The following is a 27,157-nucleotide window of genomic DNA, read 5'->3' as shown; positions in this document are numbered from 1 at the left end:
AATTTAAAATATTATATATCTGCTGTTGTCACATGTTCACAACATAATTCTAATGTAAAGAATGTAACAGTCTTTGAAGAAGGATGCTTTACTGAATAGCCATATGAAAAAGTTTAAGAATGTAATTTAGATTAACTTGTAATATTTATTGTTAAAAAAGCTTTCCTATGAGATAAAAATCTATGCAACAGTTTTCCTTAAGCAACCCAAATCTTTCATATGCCCCACGGTACCAGGATACTGGGCTCACGTGAGTACAAAGTGAGAGCTGGTAACAGAAAAATAATTCAGTACACAATCAGATTAATTTTCCCATTCTTTGCTTTCTGTAATTCCTCTGAATTAGAGAAATAGAACCCAGGACCACATGATATGATGAATAATCACACACAAAAATGACATCAAGAGATACTTGAAGCAAAATACTTTGGCAAAGTGAGTTACAAAGTCAGCCTACCCAGCCAGTCAATAAAATATTCATGAGGCAGAGGTGAGCATGCCTAAGTCAGAACAAATTACTTTTGCTCTTTTATAAGAGCATGTTTTCAAACCAGTTTTTAGCTTCGTGTTTTGGAAAAAGGTGATATGTTCATTGTGTCTTTCGTAAGACCTTGCCTGAGCCAAGAACATCCTAATTTAATTCTAAGGCGAAATTTATCATAAAAGTATAATAATTATTACAAAGTTATATTCCATTCCAAATATTCATAAAATAGGCACTAACCAAGAAAAATACGTGTTATATTAAGAATAAAACAGTATACCTTCTAAGTGTTATTTTTAAATGTTTTAAATGCTTACCATGCAAGGTAGTAAACAATGTAGGTAAAAACATATATATTTAATAACATTTTGAACTCCTCAGATACGCACAACTAAAATTGCACTTATTGAGGAGAAAACAAATATGGGGCTTGAAATATTGATGGCCACATGATATATCTTTTTATTTTATTTTATTTTTTACGTTTTTAAATTTACATCCAAATTAGTTAGCATATAGTGCAACAATGATATATCTTAAAGGGGAACAGAGCAGACCGAAATTCCAAGTGGCTTGCAATGCATAATAATTTTGTGACACTAAGATCACACTGTTTTTTCATAAGAACCAACCCCCCTCAATGCCATTAGTTAACCACATGGTTATTATAGTTAGCTTGATTCACTATAAATGCCGTTATAACACCTGTGGTTTCCCTCATTAAGAATTGAATGGATGGGGTCAGGGGTTGAAAGGGCAGCATATGCACTATGAAAGAACTAGTTAACATAGCCTATTATATTGGTGCACTGGTAAATCTCATTTCTATTCATCAGATGATTAGTTCAATCAATATTTATTCCTCTATGCTCCCTTTGTCTTGTGCTACAAAGGAGACATCCTTCAATTCATGGCATCAGCCTTGTTATCTATGAATTTGTAGCTTAATTTGAGAGGGAATATTTTATTTATTTGGCAGTCCTGAGTTCTTTGATTCCTTTTCTCTCTAATTATCATTAGGTAGTATAATGGAGTTTTGTGTAGATTATTTATAAATAGATGCCATTAACAGTTTCTTTTTATGCGACTCAAGTACCACATGTATTCATTTCTTTCTTTTGAATGCTCTGGAAAGTTGCTTCTGTTTCTCTAAATATGTTTGAATTTGGAAGTCTGGATTGTGAAAGCAAAGATAAGAATGATTTTCTCTCTCAAATATTCATTCTTCTTGTCTGAGTGGGCGGTTATAGGCACATACATATACATATTGTGTATCAGTGTGTATCAACAGACGCCTCCAAAGACTGCTATTATCTGCTAGGGATTCTGTTAAGTCAGAGATTCTATTCAAAGTAAGATAAATATTTGCAAGAAGCTGTAATTGGAAGATGATTACAAAATTACAGGAATAATACTTTATGTGTAGAGCGCTCATTTTATCAAAGGTCATTATTCATTCCATTGCAAAAGACTTATTTCATTTGTCTACTTAATTTCTATCCTTTAGATAAGAATGGATGGAATGGTAAAACCACATATTAATTAGTAAGCACAACGTCCACTACTAATATTTACTTTCTGTATATTTTAACATCACAATAAAATGTTTCATTAATGTCTTTTACATTAAATGAACAGCACTATAATTTAAAGCCTTTATGTTTTGTTGCCTTTATACAACAAACACAAAGAAAAGAAATCCTTTTCTTAATGACAGAATAAGAAAAATATACGTATATACTAAGCCACCTCAATCACTAATAACTTTTGCACTAATAACATAAAGTGCTCATAACCTTTGATTTGTTTTAATCTGGCCAGAATTTGATGGCTTTAACCTGGAAATTACTTCTCCTGCTTCCTCATATAATTATCTGTAAGGCTTAGATTTCAAGAATGTACAGTAACAATGATGTTATTGTTCACAATTTAAAACCTTACTTGATTTACAAATTTGCCGAACACCAGCATATCTACCTATGTAGAATGTTTTTAACTTGATAATTTACTAGAATACTTTTAAACTCTGTATTAATTGAATGCTACAATATGCACTTTAAATTAGAGGTATATATACTCATTGCAGTGAAAAAATCTGTAAGTGTTGTGAGTCACACTTTTATTTTTTAGAACTATTGTAGTAAAAAGCATAAAAACTACAATGGCCACGTTATGTTTCTGAAAGGTGGACACAAGTTTATAAAATGTGATATAATGGCTGAAAAAAAAAAGTTTTGCTTGTCTTTCTCTTTTTATCTACAAAAACTTGAGTCATGTTAAAATCCTAGTGCCAATTCTATATATGCTACTTTTAGGGAAAAAGTAGGTATTATTACATAGTTCGAGTGGCATTTTCATGAAGACCAACCCTAAAACTTAACATTTTCTTGGTGCTGTAAAATCCTTGGTGCTATAAAATTAGGTTTCATGATTCTGTAACATTTAAATTTGAAATACAGTGTATCCTCATCACGTTCACACCAGAATAATTGCTTTTAAGGCTATTAATAGTTTAGTATTTAACAAATTGTCACCAAAATAAGTAAAGGCTAGCATTCATATTTAAGAGTGTAAAATAAACATGCTATTTATGTTAAAGTAAAGCTTCACATAAACTACTTTAATAATGATACAAGAAATCATCTTGTAAGGATTTTCTAAACAGTATAGCAAAAACAGTATAGCAACACTATACCATTCTTGATGTAAAATCCAGGACTTCTAAGTTTTAAATGAATTCTAACAAAGGCGTTTTAATCTTGTATCCCTCATGTTTATGAGGCCTGCTGTTCAAAAGTTCCCCCTTTATATTTCCATCCTGGTTTCCCAGTTCCTGATTATCTGAACATCTAGACAAGTAAAGACAACCCTTGCTGTTTCTAAGACATATCCCAAAAGCTGAAGATGTCCGACACTTCTGTGTCATAAAACTTGCTGTAAATTCACTCAGGGTGTTGGAGATGGGGGGAGGAGAGAGTCCCAAGTGGTAACCACCTAGGAACATATTTTATGTTTCTGGCTACATATTTTTTTTCCCAACAATACTTGAAATACAGCTTCAGAATTTTTCTTTAAACTGTTTAAATGTTCACTTTTCTAGGAATAAAGACAGCTTACTGATGATTATTTAATGAACATTAATGGACTATTCACAGACATGTCCTTCCAGCAATGTTTTTTTTTTTTAATTGGGAAAGGTGGAATCTTGGTTAGAAATATTTAATTGGAATTTGTGGAAGAAATTAAGATAGAAATCTCGGTTAGAAATATTTAATCGGCATTTGTGGAAGAAATTAAGATAGAGAACTCGTTTAGGAAATCGAAAGGCCTGGCCAGCAGGACGTTCAGAGCTCCAGACTTCCAAAGGGCTACCATGCCTCTCAGAGCAAGCTACTGTTTTTCTCAAGTTAGCAGTTAATAAAAATTAACTACCTGAAAATAATAGATGAAAACTGGGCTTTCAAAAAGCCAAGCCCCATCCTTGTTTACAGCAAGCATAAAACCAGATTTCTAATCCATAGAGGCCACAATCACCTATTGATTGCGAGGACATCTGTGCCCCTGTTTTGGGAGGTAGGGCTTTCTGCGGAGGCAGGGCTGAAAAATCTGACCATTTCTGTGTGCCTGTGTACTAAACAGCTGACAGGTTTCTCAGGAAGGAGTCTTGAAACCCACACCTGTGCTCACCCTTTTCTCACCTATGGACAGGGTCCAATTAAAAGTCTTCCCTTTCGCCTTTAGAAGCTATTAGAAGCTATTCTTTTCGAATGCAATCTGCAAAGTAGCATCTCTAGAACTTAAGTGGTACCCTCTCGCAGACAAAGGGTGACGTGCTTTGTGTGCCAACAAATACAACCTCCTTCGCCCCAGGCCAGCCCAGAGTAAGCCACCGAGCTAGGGACAAATCAGTTCAGTAGTGGGCACGATAATGACCTCCAGGATCAGAGCCTTTTAACCCCTTTCTTACCCCTCTAGCTTCCGTTGAGATAAAGTCTCTTTTAACTACCACAGATCTGCCCGAGGTCGGAAGGAGGTGGAGGGTGGCTGGGTTTGCTGGATTGGTCCCGAGGGAGACCACTTAATCCTGGTCCAAGTTTATGTGGCACAAAGCGTCCTGACTCAGGATAGTTACCAACTGCAAACACTGAAGCCGAGGCCAAGGCACTGACAGGGACCCCTTGGAGATGAGGAGAGAGAGAGAGAGAGAGAGAGAGAGAGAGAGAGAGTGTGTGTGTGTGTGTGTGTGTGTGTGTGTGTGTGTGTGTGTTGGGGGAGGGGCGTGCACGGGAGAAACGGAGTGGGTACACAGTAAAGCCAAGTTCAAAAACCATCCCCTCCCCTTGTGGTAGGCTGATTAGTATCCCAGGCACAAGAGAAAGCTGATTCGATTCGGCTCTCACTTCTCAAGTTCACACTCAAGTTCAACCCCGACTTCCACAAGACCTCTGAGTAGCCTGGATCTCTTCTCAACCTATCCTTAAAGAACAACTCCTGCCTTCGCGGGAAGGGGCAGTCTGTAGGAAATGCACAGGGATGGCTGAGGAGAGACAGTGAAGGGTCAACAAAGGAGAGCCTGGGAGGTAGAGGAAAGGAATCTGCCACCTTGTAAGCTTGCAAATTTTTCTCCAGTGCGAATCCCCGGGTCGCCCTTGTGAGTTAGAACTTGTAAGCTCTTCTGGGCAGCCTGGCTGGCGTGAAGCCTTTTGGAAAGTGGGTGTGGGCCTCGACTGGTTTCTAAAGGTGAGCCCTAGGCGAGGCGCCTGGCTTTCAACCCTTCAAGCTGCTGCAGTCCCTGAAGCGAGCGCGGTGGCGAACCCGGACTGCCTGGGCATACAGCTCCTTCAGGAGCAGCGCGATCAAGCTACAACCCACTCCTGCCTCATACTCCTCGGGTTTTCTTCAACTTAAGGGGCGAGTGAGCGGCTTTTACGCCGCAGGCGCTAGTGCCGGATCGCAGCGTAGGTGCCTCGTGGTTTCGGACCTTCAGTACATAAGAACACCGCCACGGGAGGAATGTTGGAAGGGTCGAAGCAAGGGAATTCCAGGCGACCTGGCAGCCCCAGACCAGAGGAGAGGAAATTGAAAGGAGAGCGGATGGTGGTGAGATGGGACAGAAAAAGGAAAACAAAGACCCGGGGCATCTTTCACTTAAAGGTTCTATACTCGCCAATTGCCCAGTATAGTTTTCTGAAAGAATTTAGACAGTGGAGCATGTGACCAAATCCCCAACTGGGCCCCTCAACCGGAACCAGCTCGCCAGCGCAGATGCCCCACTCCCAGTGCACGGGTCAATCAACCATCCCACCAGACCGTCCCTGTCCCTGATCTTCAGCTACTTCCCTCACACCCACTTCCTTGCACAACCTCTCTGTTCCTTCTCCTCCTTCCCTTTTCCTGCCACGTCCCCAGTGCCCAGCCAGCTAACCCAGTCCCTGCCCCTAGTGTCAAGCTATGGGGACTCACTATGCCCAGCATGGGGAGCATGCCGCCTGCTCCCTCGGGGCCCTCCTAGAGAGGTGCTGGGGGAGTGAGTGGGAGGTGTGCACTGCCCGGTGGAAGGTGACGAGTGTTTGCAGTTCTTCCTGTCGGTCCATCTGTCGCCGGGTCAGGGATGTAGGGAGGCCAGGGACTGGCCGTTTCCAACTTTCTGTTACCAGGACCCGGAGGGCACGCGGAGGGTAGAGGAGTGCCCCCACAAAACCGAAGAGTGGCCAGGAAGAAAAACGGGGGGGGGGGTTGGGAGGTGAGGCAGGTGCCCAGAGGCTTGCACGCATCCCCATGGCACTCTGGCACCGGGCCCGCTCTCCAAGAAAAGAGTGAAGTTGTGGCCGAGCAGAAAGTGAGGGAATGCGCGCAAGAAACTGAGGGTCCCAGCACTGCGCGGGGAGAGACGGACAGAGTGACTCCCTAGAGCCGGCCAGGCCATCTGCTGGGGCAGCCCGAAGGGTGGCCAGAGGAAGCGTCTCTCCCCTGTCCCCCGCGCGCTGCCCCACAGCTGCCAGCTCACCCCGAGAGACCTGCCACCGCCGTCGCCGCTGGGGGTCTTGGCTCGAGGGCTCACCCGGCACCGCCTCCCGCAGCGGCCCTTCGACAAAAGAACCTTCTCTGACGCGGGGAGCGCGGGCTCTCCTATCCTCTGGAACTTTCTCCGCACAACTTTTTTCGGGGTGGCGCTCGTCCCTGGACCGCACGGGCTCCGCGCGAGGACCTGGCCTGGGCGTAGCGCCGGCGCAAGAGAACCCGCACAGGGGACGATCCCGGAATCCGCGTCCAGTCCCGGGACACCGCCCCTCTGCCCACCACTCCCACGAAGGGACGCGTTCGCGGGCCGGAACGCCGGTGGGCCTAGCAAGCCCGAGTCTGCGTGCCCGCGCGCTCCCGGCCCGCCGCCTGCCCGTGCGCCCGGCGCGCCCCACCCCGGCAGGCCACCGCTGCGCGCCCGGCGCTTCTAGCCGCTTCTGCCGGGAGGCAGCCCGCTCCCGCTTTCCCTCCACCCAGGGTCCGCTTCCGTACCCGGGAGTGACAAGCAAACACGGCTCGGTGCAACTCGCGGACGGGGAGACCGCAACTAGCGTCGCTCCCCTCTCCAAAAAGCGCCCTCCTGCGTCCCTCCAGAACTCCCGAGAGGCATCAACACCTTCCCACAACTTTCTACGCCCAGGCCGCTCGTAGCCCACCTGCGAACGCGAACTCGAGCACTGCGCGCCGCGAACCTCTCTCCCCCCTCCCCCCGGGCAGCGTGCGCTCCCCTCCCCCATCTCCCCATCTGGCTGGAGTTGGCCGGACCCGGGGAGCCTCGGGGTCCGCGGGCTCGCTTACCTCGCATGGTGTGGCCGCTCTCCCGCTCCGCGTAGTCATTAAGCTGCTCCCAGCCCGAACCCCGGAGAGCCCAAAAATCCTGCTCAGCACGAGTGAAGAAGGTGGTCGGCAAAGAGCTGCTCCGCCGAGAAAACCATCCCTTTAGGCGGACGCCGTGGCCAGAGGGTGACGTTTGCCGCCGCCGCCGCTGCTATGTTAACAGTTTTGATGATGGTGGTGATGACTGTTTTGATGGTTGTTTGGTTGTTTGTTTTCAGGAAGGGTGGAAAAAAAAAATGGGCTGTCTGGCTGGTGCCTGGGTTTTGTTTTGCTTTTGTTTTTTTTTTTTTTCTTTTTTTTTTTTTTTCCTTTCTCTCTAATGTGCTTGCTTTTTAAAAATGCCACCGCCTCCGGCTCAGAAGATTTCTTTTGTGATCACTTGGACTGAGGAGGAGGAGGAAGGGCAGCAGCGGCAGGAGGAGGAGTTGGTGGTGGTTTTGTTAGTTACAAAGAAGGAGAAGGAGCAAGGGGGGGAAGAAAAGGAAACAGAAAAGGAAGAAAGGCGGTGTGGATGGCAGAGCATGTGCGTTTTCACATGACATCTGTGCCTGTTAGCGGATCCAGTGAATTTTCACTGTTCAGTTACAGGGAGGAAGGGAGCGAGAGAGAAAGAGAGGAGAGAGATGGAGAGAGAGAGAGCCGAGAAGGCGCTTATACGCGAGGGCGGGCTTGGCCGGGACTTCCAGGCCCCGCCTCCTGTCAGCGCCGCCGCCAATCAGCGCCCGGCAGAGCTTGGAGGGGGCGGGGACCACGGGGGAGGGGACGCGATTCCCGGAGCGGGGCGGGGGGTTGCAGCCTGGAGCCCGAAGACGGCCGGAGCTGAAACCGGTCACTAGACACTGTCCGAACTGGGCAGAGGAGGGGGAAGCGCCCAGAGAGTTGGGCAGACCTGCAGGTGACATTCAGTTCCGACTCGGGGAGGAGGGAGAAGGCACTTGACCAGTCCTTTCCAGGCGAGGGGCGCGGGGCTCCCCGGGTCCCACGTTCCGTCCCTCTCTCGAAGCGATTGCCTGCCCCGATAGTTAGTTTTGAATTTATGGCAGCGCTCCGCGGAGTCCTCTCTCGGTAAACTCCGCATCTCTGGCGGGGGTTTCCAGGAGCAGGACGCTTCAGCGTTAGTGGCAGAATGATGCAAATCAACTTCATCACTTTGAGCCTAGACCAAAATGCAGTCCCGTGCAAGTGTCATCTGCTTCCTTTGAAATCGTCTTTCAGATGCTTCCCGTCCCGAATCCTAAAAGCAAAACCCACGAAACACTAAGATTTCGTCTGTTAAAAAAAATTGTTTAAAAAACATTTTAATATCTTCTTTTTGTCAAGGACATTTTTATTAGCACTTGGAGGATCTCCTGGCATTGGGCTACCCTATTCAAGGATAACAGCCTCAGTGGACAGTGTGGCCACCTCAGTGATGCAAGGGAAATGGCTGAGGCCACAGGTATGATTGTCTGGTGCTGTTTATTTGATTGAGGTGCAGGGCTATTTAGGAGGGAAGACTTTTAAGTCCACTTGCGACCAGAAGACACTTATCTATTTATTGGAGACTGGCAATTAAACGTAAGTATTTTGTATTTCTTAGGTGAAAACTGCCATTTATTTGTATTTTGATAAAAATCCAGTGCGTATTTCAAAACTGTTCCTTTGCAAGTTTCCCCTGAGTGGACAAAGTAAACATATGGTGATCACATCTACTCCCTCCCGCTGCAGTAGGTTAACTGGTCCCCTCAAAGGCAGAGGTGAAAAAATTGGCTTCCTCCACTTGGTCTTAGGCATTGAGGCTTCAATTCATTAGTCTACCTGTTGGCAGAGCGGGCCTCATCATCATTCATGTGCCCAAATAATTTGATCTTTACTGGTATTTATTCAGATTTCGTCATGTAACACAAAGTGCGGTGCACAATTGGCAATTATGTAGTTAATTACTCCACCCTACAACTGCGAAGTAGTTTGTACTCGCCCCCCCCCACCATTTATATAAAAAATAGATTACTTGCTGAATCTTCCCTAGCGCTGAATTGACTTAGCCCTGCTATATGCCCTTCAATTTGCAAGCCAATGTGTAATTTAGAAAAATTTTAGTATTAAGACTGAAAGTTGATTGAGTCTTTAATTAAATGAAATGAACAAAAGGAAGTGACTGTTCAGAATAGTTATTCCCTTATAAATACCTTTCCCCTAGATTTGTAATTGACACAGTAGTTAATCTTTTAAGATAATATTTAAGGCTCCCTGGTTTTTATCATTTTTAATCAAGTAAAATATATTCATCATAACTACATTAAAGCTGCACTAAGTTATGCCTAATTTAGTTGCTTCATTAAAAATTACTGAATGTAAAATAGTCAAGAAACAAATTGTGACTATATCATTTTAATTTTATGTGCTTCCAACAGAGACACAGGAATGGTGAAAGTTCCCAGGTCTTTGTAAACACTATAATTATTATTGTTGTCATCATTTTAGATTTCTATTTCTGATTAAAGAGAAATTTCAGAATTCAAGAATTTTAACTCTTTCTTAGTCTCAAATTTCTGAACATTTATTGAATTCTTAAATTTCTTTTGCTGCTGCAATATCTGTAATTCTTAAAAAAAAAAGTCAACACATATATGACAAGTGCCTGTCCCCCTCCTACACATTTTTATGTGACTTTTGCCTTGTCGGTACAACAACGCATAATTTTGCTTACAACTCTATCACATAGTTTTTAATCCCTTCTGAATACTTCTGAAAAAAATTGTCAATTAGAAATACTTAAGTTATATCATTTTCAAAACTGTATATATATACATATTATATATGTATATATGTATACATGTGTATGTATTTATATATATTATATTATATTATATTATATTATATTATATTATATATGGTGCTACAAAAGTATTTCTCTTTTAGAGTGGAATAAATGTTGATCACTGGTTATACTGTGGTGATCTGGGATATTTTGGATCTTCCTAAAAATTCAAAAACTGAGTTCTTGAGCATTTCTAATAAATTGCAAATTATGTCAACTGAATGGAACCTATTTGTGTAAAATAAATATTCAGGACTTAAATCAGCATTTTCCAAGAAGTCATAAAATAGTTACATATAATCTGATGTTTTTGTAACCTATCTGCCAGCAACTATCCATATTTTGATTGGCATAATAATACATTAATATAATGTCCTTGCTCACATGAAATGCAGCGTCGGTCATTACTTGAATGATTGTAGAACTGTTTGGTTTCCTATAGTCTTGAAGCTCTGCTTTTGGCTCTGGGCCTGAAAGATGTTCGAAGCTGCTATCTAAATTGTGATAATTTTAAATGAAAATCAGTAGGTCACATAGTGCCGTGCTTAATCTCAAGAACAGATACAATTTTACTTACGTTCCTGCTAACTGTGTTCTGAACATACCACCATCCCTCAGGTTCAGCTCTAAGGCCACAGAGTAGTAACGACAAGAAATATCCTGACAGAGGCAAAGGTTTGTCATGAGCCAACCAGTTAGGGTGAACACGGCATGTAGGATTATTTCGATCCTCAAATGCTTCAACCAAAATAGGAAGTAATGCTTCACCACATTCTGAGCTGGCCAGTCTATAGATTCTACTTAAAATATCTCTGCATCTTGGAGGAACATTGGCAATATTGATAATGACATTACATTTAGAATGACTAAAAGACTGGGTGTTTAGGGGGCTATGTGGCTGTGAAAGTCACGACAGATATACAAAGCTACCTTAAATACTGGGAAAACGAGAAAAAAAAAGATAACTTTATATGTTTACACCTGTTAAAAATAGAAAAGGTGAAGTACTGAGCTTACTGTTGCTGGAGGCAACCAACAAAGATTGAATGAAAAACTTTGGTAAAGATGCTCTGGTTTACAGATTTCTTTAGTGGGCTGAGAACTGTCTAGATTAGCTCTAATATCTTCTGCAACTCTACATGTATTCACATGGAGACACTTACTACTGCCCCAGCAGCTGCAGCAGACCTGTGCTTCCTAACATGAGAACAGGAGCCAGGATTTCCCAAGACTTTGGAAGAGTTCTGGGTACTTTATAGGTGCTTGATAATTATTGGCTGAATGAATGCTTTCTACTCTTTTGTCCCCTGGATGTGAAACAGAAATATAACAAACACCTAAATAAGAGCTCTTCTTTCTTAGTTTCTAGTGGGGAGGAGAAGGGGAGGAAAGAGAGAGAGAGAAATGAGAGTTTTATTTTTTCATTTTAAACTCTCCTAATCTGTGGAGGAAAAAAAAAAAGAAACATTGATGTTAGGGTTTGGTTACATAATTATAAAAGAAAGCAAAATCTAGTTATTTTCATATTTGTTACCATTCTGTTTTATTCTCAGATGGAGGGTTTTCATAATTTTTAAAATTCTGCTTCATTTAAAAAAATGCTTATTTACTTTTGAGAGAGAGAGAGAGTGTGAGCACGTGTGTGAGCAGGGGTGGGAGGCAGAGAGAAGGAGAGAGAGAATCCCAAGCAGGCTCCTCAATGTTGGCACAGAGCCTGATGAGGGGCTTGAACTCATGATCTGAGCTGAAGTCAAGCGTCAGATGCTTAACCGACTGAACCGCCCAGGCACTCCAAGTTCTGCTTTGTTTTTAAGTATGAATGCAAATTCAGTAACTTTTCAGAATGCAATAAGAGAAAATATGTTTAAAATGTATATCTTGTGCTTTATGTAATAAATTGGAAAGAATGCATGGGCCAAAACAAAATGAACCCCAATAGGTGGGATAGGAGGTAAGGTAAGCTTTAGGAAAATGGCAAATTAGGGAAAAAAAGAGCTAACATTTATTGGATGAACCACATAGTCTATCAGCCTCTCTAATTTTTATTTCCTTAAAGAACCTACATGGTGTGTATTATATCTCACTCCCCTAACCCCTGCCTTTTTTTTTTTTTTTTAAGATAAAGGCTTAGAGGGGCGCCTGGGTGGCGCAGTCGGTTAAGCGTCCGACTTCAGCCAGGTCACGATCTCGCGGTCCGTGAGTTCCATCCCCGCGTCAGGCTCTGGGCTGATGGCTCAGAGCCTGGAGCCTGTTTCCGATTCTGTGTCTCCCTCTCTCTCTGCCCCTCCCCCGTTCGTGCTCTGTCTCTCTCTGTCCCAAAAATGAATAAACGTTGAAAAAAAAATTTAAGATAAAGGCTTAGAAAGGTCAAGTAACTTGTCTAAGATCACAAATCTAAAAATGTTGGATCCACGATTCAAACCCAGATATAGTCTCTAAAATGTAAGTTCCATTTTATTGTTTTCAGTGCTAAATTCCCAGAATCTAGCATTTTTCCTGGCAAATAGTACATGCTCCAAATGCACTTGTGGACATTTGGACTCTTGTCCACTGCACAGTACAGCATATCTATACACTCCATGACTGAAGTAGTTATTTGCTAAATGCCATTAAATAAAGAACAGTGACTTTAGAGATCAAAGGATACTGTGAAAAAATTATTATGCCTGATTCAGGTCCATCACGGAGTCTAGGAAATACTTTTGTAATAAATATTTCAGGTCATAAATAGTATGGGGCTGAATTAAAATGGTACCAGTAAGGGGCTCCTGGGTGGCTCAGTTGCTTAAGCGTCCGACTTCGGTTCAGGTCATGATCTTACAGCCCATGTGGGGCTCTGTGCTTATAGCTCAGAGCCTGGAGCCTGCTTTGGAGTCTGTATCTCCCTCTCGCTCTGCCCCTCCTCCACTTGCCCTCTGTCCCCCTCTCTTAAAAATAAACAAAGACATAACAAAAATTAAAATGGCACCAGTAAAAATGAAAAAAAAAAGGGTGGGGGGAAAGGTTGGACATGTTTTGAAAGGCAAAAGCTATAAAGTCTAGTTCATGGTGATATGGTGGTACTTGTGGGCAGTGCGTTGGTTAAGATGAGAAAGAAGTCAAACCACAGCTTCATAATTAGGAAGCTGGTAGAATGAATATACCATCAATAGAAATAAGGAAGGAAGGAAGAGTAGGTTCTTGACTGAATAGAGGAAAATGTTGAGATTAATTTTCAGTTTTTGTGTATATTGATGACAATATCTAACAGATGGTTGGGTAGGTAGAACTGAAGATTTGGAAATTGTTAAGAGGTGAAAATAAAGATTTTTAAGATGCTCAAAACTATTAAGCAGAAGCAAAATAACATGAGAAGAAACCAAATGTCTCTTTTTAAGGGGTAGTAGGTGGAGGATAAGCCAGTGAATAAGAGGATGGATGGGTGATGGTGGACTATGTTGGTATTGTATCAGAGAAGCCAAAGTAGGGAAGAGTTTCAAGAAAGAAGGAATGATCAACAATGTCAAATATGCAGAGAACTCAAGGGCCATTGGGTTTGCTGATTAGGAAGTTATTAGTGATTCCCAGGAAACCTTCAGGACAGAGGACTAAAGAGCTATTAAGTCATGGATGAATGCAGGGAAGAGTTTGGATTATCCTTTCTAGTTGTTTGGGGGATGGGAGAAGGGTGGACCATTAGCTGAAAAGATGGTAGATCAAGTTCTCTCTCTCTCTCTCTCTCTCTCTCTCCACACACACACACACACACACACACACACACACACACACACACTTCTTTCCTTCTATATAAATCTGGGACTGAACAAAATGGTAATTTTAAATATAAAAAGAGAGTCTGAACAAATGAGATCAGTGGTCATAGGTTAGCTTTGGTAACAACAGCACCTTTTCTTCTGAGACCAAAGTCAAGGAACAGAATGGATAGATAAAGACCAAGCAACATTGTAAAGTTAATGGGATTTGAAAGCATGGGTAGAGGGAAAATATTAAGGTCTAGGTGCCAGCAATTAATTTACCTGTGCAATCCCATGCAAGTCACATTATTTCTGCATCCCAGTTTCCCCATTATACAGTGAGTATCTTTTTTTTTAAGTTTTTATTTAAGGGGTACCAAGGTGGCTCATTCGGTTAAGCCTCCAACTTTGGCTCAGGTCATGATCTCGGGTTCATGAGTTTGAGCCCTGCGTTGGGCTCTGTACTGACAGCTTAGAGCTTAGAGCCTGCTTTTGATTCTGTGCGTCTCTCTCTCTCTGCCCCTCTACCGCTCTCTGTCTCTCCCTCTCTCTCTCTCAAAAATAAATAAACATTAAAAAATTTAAAAAACTAAAGTTTTTATTAAATTCTAGTTAGTGAATATACAGTGTAATATTAGTTTCAGGTATACAATACAGTGATTCAACAGTTCCATACATCACCCAGTGCTCATCACAACAAGTGCAGTGAGCATCTTAAGGACAGTAACTCTGTCATTTTCATTTTGGTATCCAGCACCTGGTGTTCTAGAAACTGCTTGTTAAATGATTTAGTTCAACTTGACAGTTGGATCATTAGTGAAACTTTTGTCTCAGTTTAGTGCTTGTCCTGTTATATTTTGGTAAACTCCCAATTTTTTATCATGACCCTTGAAGACTTAAATATAACAAATCCCCATTTACATAAACTAGATTGAGTGGATCTCCTTTTGTTGCAAACATACAAGCTCTACCAAAACAGGCTGATTGAAAAAACATCAAAGGCACAAACTAACTCCTGGCTGCCAGTATGTTCCAGACACTACATAGCAAAAGATGAGTTATGCTTTATTTTATAAAACTAGATTAAAATATTTTAATGTTTCTTTAGAAGAATAAATGCCTGTGAATAGCTAATGAAATTACTTCAAAAAATAAGGCTGGTTCAGAATGAATTTAAATGTAAAATAATGCTTAGCCAAAAAACCAGAAACTACACTAACAGTAAAAAAAATTTTTTTAACATTTGTTTATTTTTGAGAGCTAGAGAATGAGCAAGGGAGTGGCAGAGACAGAGGGAGACACAGAATCGGAAGCAGGCTCCAGGCTCTGAGCTGTCAGCACAGAGCCCGATGTTGGGCTCGAACTGACAAACTGTGAGATCATGACCTGAGTCTAAGTCAGATGCTTAACCAACTGAGCCACCCAGGAGCCCCTACACTAACATTTTAATAGAGAGTAACCTGAAGAATTAGAGGGAGAGTGAAGACTATAACATTTTTTGTGCCATATATTTTGTACTGTTTATTTACAAGAGGTAAATGTGTGTGCGTGTGTGTGTGTGTGTGTGTGTGTGTGTGTGTGATAAAAAAAGATTTTTTCAAGACAACCAAAGTAGAAAAAAAGGAGATTAGTACAGGGGACTTCCCTTACTAAAACTTACTTTAAAATCATTCCAATAAAAATAAAATATATTGTTGGGGCATCGGGGTGGCTCAGGCGGTTAAGCGTTCGGCTCAGGTCATGATCTCGCAGTTCATGAGTTTAAGCCCCACGTGGGGCTCTCTGCTGACAGCTCAGAGCCTGGAGCCTGTTTCAGATTCTGTGTCTCCCTCTCTCTCTGCCCTTCTCCCACTTTCACTCTGTCTCTCTCTGTCTCTCAAAAATGAATAAACATTAAAAAAATTAAAATATATATATATTATCACAAAAGTAGGTAAGTATCAGAGCATACATAAATGATTTAAGACTGTGAGAACTTTATATAAAAATCAAAATGGTTTTTAGGTTCAGGTTAGAAAATATGCATTTTAATATCATGGGCAATGCCAGATTTCTATATCATATCACATACAAGAGTACATTTCAGATGATTAGAGAATTTAATGAAATATATAAGTAAAAGCCCAAAATAATAAAATTATATTTTTGTGTATATTTATATAATGTGGATAGGGGCAAACTTTTCCAAAGTAGTAAACCCAGTCCCTATGAAAATAAAAAGTTAGATGTATGTCCTTATGTACAAAGTAAAAAGGTGAATATTTTGAATGGCAAAAGGCCCCCCAAATAAAGTGAAAATACACACAGCAGACTGGAAAAATACTGCTGTAGAAACAAGTAGTAGTTTTTATAAAAATGCATACACACTTATACATTATAAGAATTGGATAAAAAAAATCTCAAAACGGGGGGTTGGTAGAGAAGAAAGGGGAGCTGCTTAATTTAGATTTTTTTTCCTGATTGTTTTTGCTATAGATGAACATTTCTCCTTTGTGTTTGTATTTGTTAATGCTACTGAAAACTCCCTTTCCAAGATCATCTGACAAACTTTAAGATACTTTCTTGTTTGTTATGAACTAGATGCAAATGGAAGGTTTCGTATGGCTTCATCTTAGCTGCTGATACACTGCAAAATTTATCTTGAATTGGCTATTTTTCTCTATATTCCTGCCCCATCAATTCAAGCTACTGTCCCTCACCTACCTAGATGGGTACCAGGTTCTCAGAATTTGTCTCTCTACCTCCATTTTTGCCCCTTAACCTATATATTTTCCAACTGGCAGCTAGACAGAACATTAAAAAATGTAAGTCATATTGGGGCGCCTGGGTGGCGCAGTCGGTTAAGCGTCCGACTTCAGCCAGGTCACGATCTCACGGTCCGTGAGTTCGAGCCCCGCGTCGGGCTCTGGGCTGGTGGCTCGGAGCCTGGAGCCTGTTTCCGATTCTGTGTCTCCCTCTCTCTCTGCCCCTCCCCCGTTCATGCTCTGTCTCTCTCTGTCCCAAAAATAAATAAACGTTGAAAAAAAAATTAAAAAAAAAAAAATGTAAGTCATATAATAGATAACCCCTTGCAAAAAACATTAGAGTGTCTTTCTATTGCACTTAAAAATAACCTTATCAGGGCTTACAAAGTGGGTGAAAACATTCTGGTTTGCACTGACGCCCTGAATAATTATTAGAAGTGCCCTGTTTCATTCTCAAAAGTATTCCAGTCTGAGCAATACGTAATACAGTTGCCCTAATTGTAAGCGTCTGCTGGCTTAAAGGTTATGTTTTCAGAGAAAATCGTCCCTCATCATACTATCTAACAGAGTACTCATTCATAATGCTTTTTCAGAGCATCTTTTTGTGATCAGATCATAATTATGATTATTTACTTTTGTCTTGTTATTATCTAATGAAGGGAATGAATTAATTTATAATTAATATTATTTGCTCTACGAGGCAAGGACCACATCTGTTATTTTGTATCGTATCATCAAGACCTAGTATGATGGTTGACACCTACCCCATGCTTAATCGAAGTGTGTTCAATAATCACTAATTTGGACTGATTGTCAAAATTTAAGCAATGTAGGGGCACCTGGGTGGCTCAGTCAGTTTAGTGTCAGACTCTTGATTTGGGCTCAGGTCATGATCTCATGGTTGGTGAGTTCAACCCCACGTTGGGCTCTGTGTTTTTTAAAGTTTTCTGTTGGTTAAAGTTCTCTCTAGCTGCCAATTGGAAAATATATAGGTTAAGGGACAAAAATGGAGGTAGAAAGACAAATTCTGAGAACCTGGTCTTCATGTAGGTAGGCAATGGACAGTAGCTTGAATGCTCCTTGATGAGGCAGGAATATAGAGACAGCTCATGTGCCCCCTCTCTCTCTTTCTCAAAACAAATAAACATTAAAAAAAATAAAACTTAAGTGATGTAAGTAATGCTTTTTGTTTTCTTTTTGATAACTTGGACTATACATTTGCTAAGATGTCTTCATGTCTCATTATGGGCACATTTAAAAATACATGTGATATTAAGTTTTTCTTTTTAAGACGATATATATCGTAATGATTAAGTATATCAGTTCTGGAGTAAAATGAAACAAAAAAACACCCCCTCAAAAAAACCCATAAATTGTTTTCCATTCCAGATCTGCTATTTTTAATGTGAGCTGGTAGTTAACATGCTTAAAATGCGCTTAAAAATATTTAAATAGGACTAATGAACTCAAAAGGATAAAAGGAGATATGCTAACATAGTGCTTAGCACATCATGATCATGCAAAAATCATCAACTATTTATAATTTTATGACTTGCTTGTGGAAAATCTGTTTAATGAGTTAGCGACAGCAAAGTTTTCAATTCAGGTCAATTAGACGTTGCCTGTCTATCACAGTTCCCAGTTACTTGTAAACGATCAACAAAAGCACAAATATAAACTAATTTATAATTTTATCAGTTGTTTTCCATTTCCTTTTCCCCAAATGCTTTGCGACCCTGCTTTTTTTTTTTTTTCTCCTTTCTTAGTCTGAATTGATCAATTTTGGAGTATTCCATTTATTTTTCTCCCATTGGTTTGCTGGTTCCACATCTTTACTATTCTTTTGGTAATCCTCCTAGAGATTAAACATGTGTCCTTGGATTATTAGAACAAATATAAATGAGTACTTTTACCACACTGCGGTCAATGCTAAGACTTTAACACGTTGAACTCTGCTAACCTTCCCTATCCCATTAGTGCCATTAGTGTTATTGTTGTCATGTATCTTAGTTCTACATATATTTTAAACCCCATAAAATATTATTAATATTGTGATTATTATTTTGCATCATCAGTATTCCTTCAGATTTGCCCCAAATTGAGTCATATACTTTTTTTTCTGCATTTTTGTGTTTCTCTTGTGGATCATTTTCCTTCTGCTTGAAGAACTACTTTTAGCATTCCCTTTCATGTCGGCTGCTGCTGCTGAACACACTTGGTTTTTGGTTATCTGGAAATGTTTATGCTGCTTCACTTTTGAAAGATGGGTTTTTTACTGGTTGCTGGATTTCTTTCTTTTTTCCACACTCTGCTCATATCATTCCATTGTCTTCCATCTTACATCTTTTCTGTTGAAGAGTCACTTCTCAGCATTATGGTTGTTCCTTTGAAAATGATGTATCTTCCTTTTTGGTCTCAATTTTGGGATTTTCTCTTTCTCTTTGGTCTTTAGTTGTTTTACTGTGATGTGCATAGATGTGGTTTTCTTTTCAGTTGCCCTGTCTGGAGTTTAAAACACTTTTTGAACTTATGGCTTGGTATCTTCTATCAATTGGAAAGTTCTTGACATTTTCTCTTCAATATTGCCCTGGCCCCATTTCCTCTGTCTTCTTCTGGAGGGAGATGGCATTATATGTATGCATTATGTATGGCGTGTATGTTTGTATGTATGTATGTATGTATATGTATACTTTCATTTTGCCCCATATATCACTTTCCCCCTCACTGTGTCGTTTCTATCCTTTTGTTCTCCAGGCTTCCATCAGGTTATTTTATATTCACCAACTTCTAGCTCACCGATGCTTTCCTTAGCTGTATCTTTCAGTTTGTTGTTAAGTCTATTCGGTTTTTGTTTCAATTATTCCATTTTTCGGTCCTAGAATTTCTATTTGATTATTTTTTATAGGTTCCTATTATCTGGTAAAATCCTCCATCTTGTCATCTATTGTTTTAGATTTTAATTCCAGTATAGTTAACACACAGTGTTACGCTGGTTTCAGGTGTATGATACAGCGACTCAAGAGTTCTATACATTACTCAGTGCTCATGATAAGTGTGCTCTTAATCCCCTTCACCTAGTTCACTTATTTCCTTGAACATATGAATACATTAGTATTTTAATCCATAGGGACAATTTCAATATCATGGTCATCTGTTAGTTTTTATGTATTTACCAGAATTTTTTATTGAAATTATAGACACAGTCTGTAGTTACACAGGCTAATGTCTAAATGGTGGTCTAAATGCTAATTTTTATGGTGGTCTGTATCTTTCTGTGTTTCAGTGAAGGTTGAAATGGATAAAGAAAACAGAAGTGAAGGCAATTTTGAAGATTTTAATTTAAAAAAAACAAAACAAAACCCAAAAAACGTTAACAGGCAGGTATGTGGACCAAATGACCCAGGGATTCTCCATTAAGATTAAAGAACTTCCTGTATGTTTCCAGTTCTCAAATATCAAAACTGTTATTTGAGACTGCTGCATGTCTATAATATCACTAAAAACACTACTCTCTTTTCAACTCATTCACCGAAGTCAGACCGTTTCTCAATACAGAATGCTTTCATCTTTTCTATTGGGAAAACAGAAAATAGATGGGAATCTGAATTTTGCTTAAGATGTTCTGAGATTTCATCCTTGGTGCTTAACACCACATTTCTTTCCTTAAAATAAAGAATGTACAGCTAACTGCAGCTACTTTAGGGACCGAGATTATAATCACCATGCAACTTCCCTTAGAATGAATTCACATACATACATGCCATGGGATTGCCCAGTTTGAATGCCTGGCAGACCTGGAGACTGACGGCATTTTGATAAATGATGCACATACATAATTTGAAAATCTAAAATGCACTGGCAGAGATCAGGAGATGTTTGTGTTAATGAAAGCATGATTTTCTGGATCAAAGCAGACAAGGGAGGCCCAATTCTCTCAGATGAGGAGGGCTGCAGAATATGTTTAGTGAATGAAAAGAGAGGTTGATGCAAGATGAGCTCTTTAAATAAAGGCAAAGTACTTTATCAATCCAAACCAATTCCGAATAGTCCGTCCTCCTCTCTGGAGGACACTGGGAGGAAAGGTATGAAATCAGCATGCTTTTTAAAAACTCTAAGTAAGTATATCAGGCCTCTCCAGTGGGGCACTTACAATCCCAGTCAGCTGGTATGAAAATCTGGAGAAAGAAATTTTATGTTTTATTTGAATGTAAATTCTCCTCAACCTAACAGCCAGGACATAGAAGACAGAGAGAGAGAAACATGGGAATAAAGGTGGGAGAAGGGAATAAAATATGAGAGAAGGATGTGAATTCAGGGGTTTCAAAAGCCTTGAGAGGAATGGGGAAGGCACATGATGTCTTGCATACAGTGATAACTCAAGTGTATTATATATTTAGTGGCACATGTTTCAGATTAGTCATTCTGTGATGAATGAAGACAAACACTGGGCTGGGACATATGATGGAGAGCAGAAAAGGAAGAAGGGGTAAGGAAAAAAGAGGTGTAGATAGTGGAAGCTTTCTTTGTTTGGACCCACTTACTGGCTTCTGGTAAGGGCAGTTGATTACTTAGGACTGGAATTGGTTGTCTTGTTTCCTGAGTAGTGCCTGAGGGTTTGTTTATTTGTTTGTATTTTTGGCAATTCAGTCCCAAGGGTGTTCTCACCATGGTACCCCTAAACTATCTGTCCCTATCTTTAACCACTATGCTCTATGGGGGAAAAAAAGAGTGATGCACATTTCGGCTCAGGCTAATCTACAACATCCAAATATGAAACCAGTAATACAGGGCAAAATTGACACTCTCCAGATAAACGTTTCAGAAAGGACTTTGTTTCTCTTTCCCGCAAAGTACACACATAACCATTAACTAAGATGTTTTATGATAAAAAAAAAATTGGTAAAGTTAATATTGTTAATTTGGAAATTACTTAAGTTTAATGAAATTAGTGCTATGAGACAGCTATTATCTTTAAAGAGGGAGAAAAAGTTCCTTCCAAATGCCAGGAAGTTGACGAAAGGTATAATACATCCAAGTGAATCATTTTTTCCCCACTGTATAGGATTGTTACACTTACAGTACAGGAAAAAGGGGAACAGGGCTTTGAAAAAAATGAATTTTTGCTGGTCAAAAGTCTCAAAGAGTTATGTAATCAAAGCAGAAAAGTATGAAAATAATTAGTCATGTCATATTTGAAATACATGTGTAAGCATGTCCCCAGAGAGGGCTGGTGTATGTCATGTATTTAAACTCAAGTTAAGCTGATAAATGATTGTAGAGTGTTGCTTAGATCCCGTATTTGCTATTCTTGCTTCTGGAGACACTGGTGGAATTTAAATGAAATAGGTAAGTGGAGGCATTCAAAGCAACAGACAAGCATGTGGTTTCTGCCCCACTCCAAGGGGCAAACCGCATTCCTTTCCTGTCCTAACAGATTTGGAGAAGGGAGAATATTAGTGTCCAGCAGAGGTCGCAGTGCTGGAGTCAGGAATGGTTCAACAACCACCTACTGGCTGAAAGGAACCGGAGAACCTGAAGACCCAGAAGTGGCGATAATAAAAAGGCCCGGCATCTTCCCATAGTTAGGAAGTCAAATCAATATTTGACCTTCAAGCCCCCTGAGCTCAAAATTAAGTATACAAACCAACCATATTCACCTGCCTTAATACTTGTGATTTTTTTTGAAGTATCAATGAGGAGCTCTCAGCTATTAATTTTTCATAGTTGCCTTCAATCAACAAGAGTATGTCTTATATACCTGTCTGTTGAGTCAATTATTGTGTGTGTGTGTGTGTGTTTTTCTGGCTTATTCTAGGTTTATTCCATTTAAATGTTAAGATACTAGGTCTTTAGCAAGTTGGCCGCACGTGTGAGACCAACCTCATCATCTTCATCAACCTCATCAACCTCTTCATCTTGTGAGACCACCTCTTCTGGGCAATAGTAGGTCCTTACATCAGCTCTATGGAAGCATCAGAAAGTCTAAGGAAAAGGCAAGCAGGTTTTGATCCTGTGGACAGTGATGGGTAAGCAAGCACAATGCCTGCAAGGACAGGGATGTGGTAGGAAAATCTGGATGATACAGTTATAAATGACTGAGATGAAACTCAAGGAAAAAAGGAATTATTTTTAAAAAAGCAGACGTTGTGGGGGCGCCTGGGTGGCTCTGTCGGTTGTGTCTGACTTCGGCTCAGGTCATGATCTCACGGTTCATGGCTTCGAGCCCCACGTTGGGATCTGTGCTGACAGCTTGGAGCCTGGAGCCTGCTTCGGATTCTGTGTCTCCCTCTCTCTCTGCCCCTCCCCCACTCTCTCACTTTCTCTCTCTCTCTCTCTCCCAAAAATAAACATTAAAAAAATTCGGGGCGCCTGGGTGGCTCAGTCGGTTAAGCATCCGACTTCAGCTCAGGTCACGATCTCGCGGTCCGTGAGTTCGAGCCCCGCGTCGGGCTCTGGGCTGATGGCTCAGAGCCTGGAGCCTGCTTCCGATTCTGTGTCTCCCTCTCTCTCTGCCTCTCCCCCGTTCATGCTCTGTCTCTCTCTGTCTCAAAAATAAATAAAACATTAAAAAAAATTAAAAAAAATTGAAAAAAATAAAAAGCAGATATTGTGAAGCTACTACTATGTTTACAGGTAGGTTTTTCATTCATTTAAAAATTCATTGAATACAGATTAAGTAAAATCTGACATTTCAGTCACCAATATATTTCAACAGAGCTCAAACCTTGAGTACATTGTGTTACAAAGACAATAGAAATGGTTAAAAATCCAATATTTACTTAACTAGGAATGCTTCTATAAAATATTCTAAGACATAAGCCTGGAAATTTTGCTTTAAAATTTATGTGGAAAATTTGTAATACTCCATAACCAAAAAGTTTAGCAAACACAATAAAAAACAAAGCTAGAATTTATCAATAAGATAAATTTTTTGTGAATCACGTTTTGTGAATCCCATCAAAATTTTATTATTATTTTATTTTATTTTTTATTTGACAGAGAGAGAGTTCGAGGAGGGGAGAGGAGCAGAGAGAGAGAAAGAGAGAGAGAGAGAGAGAGAGAGAGAGAGAGAGAGAGAGAGAATCTCAAGCAGACTCCACGGTAAGAGTGGAGCCCGACTCAGGCTCAATCCCACGACCCTGGGATCATGACCAGAGATGAAATCAAGAGTAGGACAGTCAACTGAATGCGCCACCCAGATGCCCCCAAATTTCATTTTTAATGCTTTATTTTTTTATAGCAGTTTGAGGCTTACAGGAAAATTGAGCAGAAAGAAGGGTGTCCATATGCCCCTACACTCCACTGCCAGAAGAGTTTTTCCTTTTAATAGCATCTTGCATTAGGGTGGTAGTTTTGTTTTGTTTTACAATTAACGAAGCAATATTAATACATTATTATTAAATAAAATCCGTACTTTACATTGGGGTTCACTCTTTGTGATGTATACTCTGGGGGTTCTGACACGTGTATACTGACACGTATACACATGTGGCATACAGAGTTGTGATTTCACTACTCTAAAAGTCCCCTGCAAGCCACCTATCCATCTTTCCCTCCCTCTTCCCACCCCTAACCCTGGAAACCACTGATCCTTTTACTGTCTCCATAGTTTTGTCTTTTCCAGCATGTCATAGAATTGAAATCCTAACAGTATGTAGCCTTTTTCTGATTGGCTTCTTTCCTTTAGTGATATGCATTTAAGTTTCCTCCATTTCTTTTCATGGCTTGGTACCTTTTTTATAGGCAGTGAATAATATTTCATTGTCTAGATGTACCACAGTTTATTTATCCTTTCCCTTTCCTGAAGGACATCTCCCTGAATTTCCACTTGGAGCTTTATATAAGTAAGGATGGAGTCTGGGAATCGCAGAAAGACCAGTTTAATTTAGATGAATTAAATGGAGAGTTTTGCTGCTGTTTCTGTTTTACACTATAAGAAGCCATATGTAAGTAGGCTGGTACGATGCCTTCATGATTCCATCAGGGACACAGCTCTCTCCTATTGGTTCCTCAGACACTTACAGAATAAGGCCTTGTCCTCTTGCTTTTTCCCTGAAGACCTCCAGATATTTTCGCCCCCACCCACATTACGTCAAGAACAAGGGGGAGGCAGAGGGTAAAAGGTGCAGCACGCCAGCTAATGGTCTTCCCTGGGAGAGAGGGAAGTGGCCCTTGGCAGCAAAAACTGGCCTGGCACTATCTACCCGGACTTGGTGTTGCTAGGAGCTGGCTTGGCACCCACAGCTACGCCTTGGAAACTGGAGGGACAGCACTAGAGATACCAGAATAATACAAAGGGTTGCAGAGAAAAGATGTGAAAAAAAACCTCTGACTATTCACAACTTGGGCTCGATGTGACCTTACTCCACAGTATTCTGCCCGAGTGGACCACTGCAAATATGGCCAAAACGTTACATTCCCTCTCTGTCTGGATTATGTAAATAGTTTCAGAGAAAACAAACTGAGAGAGCAAGTGGCAAAACTGTGAAATACAGTTATATTTGCAAATAGGAGAACCTAGTTTTGACATTTTCTTAAATAACCAAGATTGATTCTTTAAAACATGAAATAACACAAAGTGATACATAAACACATATGCATTATGAAAAATTCAAATAATACAAAGTGTATGGTGTAAAAATGACAATCCCTTCTCCCCTCCTCCACAATCCTCTCTTTTCACTAGCGGGGGCTGCTGCTAGAATACGAGTGCATTTATTAGAAAACACCTCACCTTATGTTCATACCCACGGTTTTAGTTTTTCTTTTGCATATACATATACATACATGTGTCCTTCTGTGTGTATATGCACATATACATATATACATACACAGGTATATACACACATATTATGTATACACACATATTATATATGTGTATATACATGTAAAATATTCTACAAATTGCTCTTTATTCCCATGTCAAAAGAATTGCTAGGTATAAGATTTAGCATTTTGACATTTTGGTGGATATGGTCAAACTCCAAAATGTCCCTTTCCAATTTTGATTGTACAATGGTGTACTGAACATTCATTTTCCCTTATCCTCATCAACTGAGAGCCCATTTTCCCATTTAGCACTTTGTACCCACTGTTGTTTTAATTTTCTGATCAATGCTGATGTTGAAGATCTTTCCACATGTTGATGGGCCTTTAGGAATTGTTCTGTGTATTATTTTTATCATTTTCTTGCTGATCTGTAGAGGCCGTTTTATACGGCATGGATATTAGTCCTTTGTTGTAAACGTGTTAAGTTACGAACATTTCTGTCTGGACCTTCTCTTCTGACGTTTTATGGTGTCTTTTTTCTTCTAAGAGATTTTATTTTTATGTAATGACTTAAAAAATATTTTCCTTTCAGCTTCTGGGTTTTGTGTTTTTTAATAAGGTTTTTCCTTACCCTCTCCCAAACGATTATAAGAATATTCTCCCTTGTTTTATTTAAATATTTTATAGTTTGGCTGTAGGTTGATTGCAAAACAGGAACTCTATTTTTTGGTATGCTGTAGGTAGGAACCTAACTTATCTTTACCTACTTGGTGTAATAGAGTCAGAATGCTTGAGTCCATTTTCCAGCTCTGCTATTTGCTTGTACTTCTGTATTACTTGACTCTTTGGGCCTCACTTTTAGCATCACACAATGTGGATAACACTTTTACCTACCTCATAGGATTATAGGATGGATGAAATGAATTCTTCAGATGAAAAATACTTAAAATACTTCTCGGAATAGTATAAGCCCTTCTTCATATATATTAGCCCTGCTCCATCCTCCCAAAAAACCCAAAACCTGAAACAGAAATAGCAACAAAACAAATCCAGTCCTTTCTCTAGTGGACTGATACACAATATTTACTATAATTTCTGTTACATAAATGGGTCTGTTTTTTTTTAATTTTTAAATTTAAATTTTCTTTTTTTAATGTTTATTTGAAAGAGAGAGAGAGAGCATGAGTGGGGGAGGGACAGAGAGAGAGAGAGGGAGAGAGAGAATGTGGGGCTTGTTCTCATGAATGATGAGATCATGACCTGAGCTGAAATCAAGAGTTAGATGCTTAACAACTGAGCCACCCAGGCATCCCTGTTTCTTGACTCTATTCTGTTTAATTGAACTTTCTGTCAATTCCCTCTGTTTTGATTACTATAATTTTAAGACATATTTGCTATCTGGAAGAGCATATACCTCTCATTATTGTTCTTTTTTTTTTTTAAATGACAGTCTTGAACGTGTTTTTTGTACAGATGAGTTTTCTTATGGAAATTATCAAGTTCCATAAGAAACGTCTTGTTGAGTTCAATCAAAGATCTTAAAGTTCCAGACAAATTTGGTTTAAGATTGCATTACATTTGTAAATTACTTTAGTGAGAATTGATATCTTTATGATACTGAGTTTTCCTGGGAAGATGGGAATATGGTATATTGCTCCAAAAATGTAAGTCTTCTTTTCTGTGCCTCAGTAAAATGTTATCATTTTCTTCATATCTTGCCTTTCTGATTATAAATTGGCTGCGGTACTCCACGTGTTGTTACTGTTAA

The 27,157-nt window shown here is 40.0% G+C and overlaps 1 protein-coding gene and 1 long non-coding RNA gene across 2 annotated transcripts in view; one reads left to right on the top strand and one right to left on the bottom strand.

Annotated features, from left to right (window-relative positions):
• Window positions 1-7,579, bottom strand: part of RORB (RAR related orphan receptor B) — a 199,584-nt gene extending 192,005 nt beyond the window's left edge. The window contains exon 1 of the mRNA XM_045470256.1: window positions 7,304-7,579. Coding sequence (XP_045326212.1) covers window positions 7,304-7,310 — 7 coding nt within the window. The 5' untranslated portion in view covers window positions 7,311-7,579. The remainder of the gene's footprint in view (window positions 1-7,303) is intronic.
• An 80-nt stretch (window positions 7,580-7,659) lies between these two features.
• On the top strand, window positions 7,660-20,046 carry LOC123593779. Its single transcript, XR_006710496.1, has 3 exons — window positions 7,660-8,237; window positions 8,663-8,780; window positions 19,904-20,046. It is a non-coding gene; the product is annotated as an uncharacterized LOC123593779 (long non-coding RNA).
• The last annotated feature ends 7,111 nt before the right edge of the window (window positions 20,047-27,157 follow it).

This window comes from Leopardus geoffroyi, chromosome D4 (genome assembly GCF_018350155.1).
Source record: "Leopardus geoffroyi isolate Oge1 chromosome D4, O.geoffroyi_Oge1_pat1.0, whole genome shotgun sequence".
Taxonomy (NCBI): domain Eukaryota; kingdom Metazoa; phylum Chordata; class Mammalia; order Carnivora; family Felidae; genus Leopardus; species Leopardus geoffroyi.
This window is presented reverse-complemented; position numbering and strand designations above follow the sequence as displayed.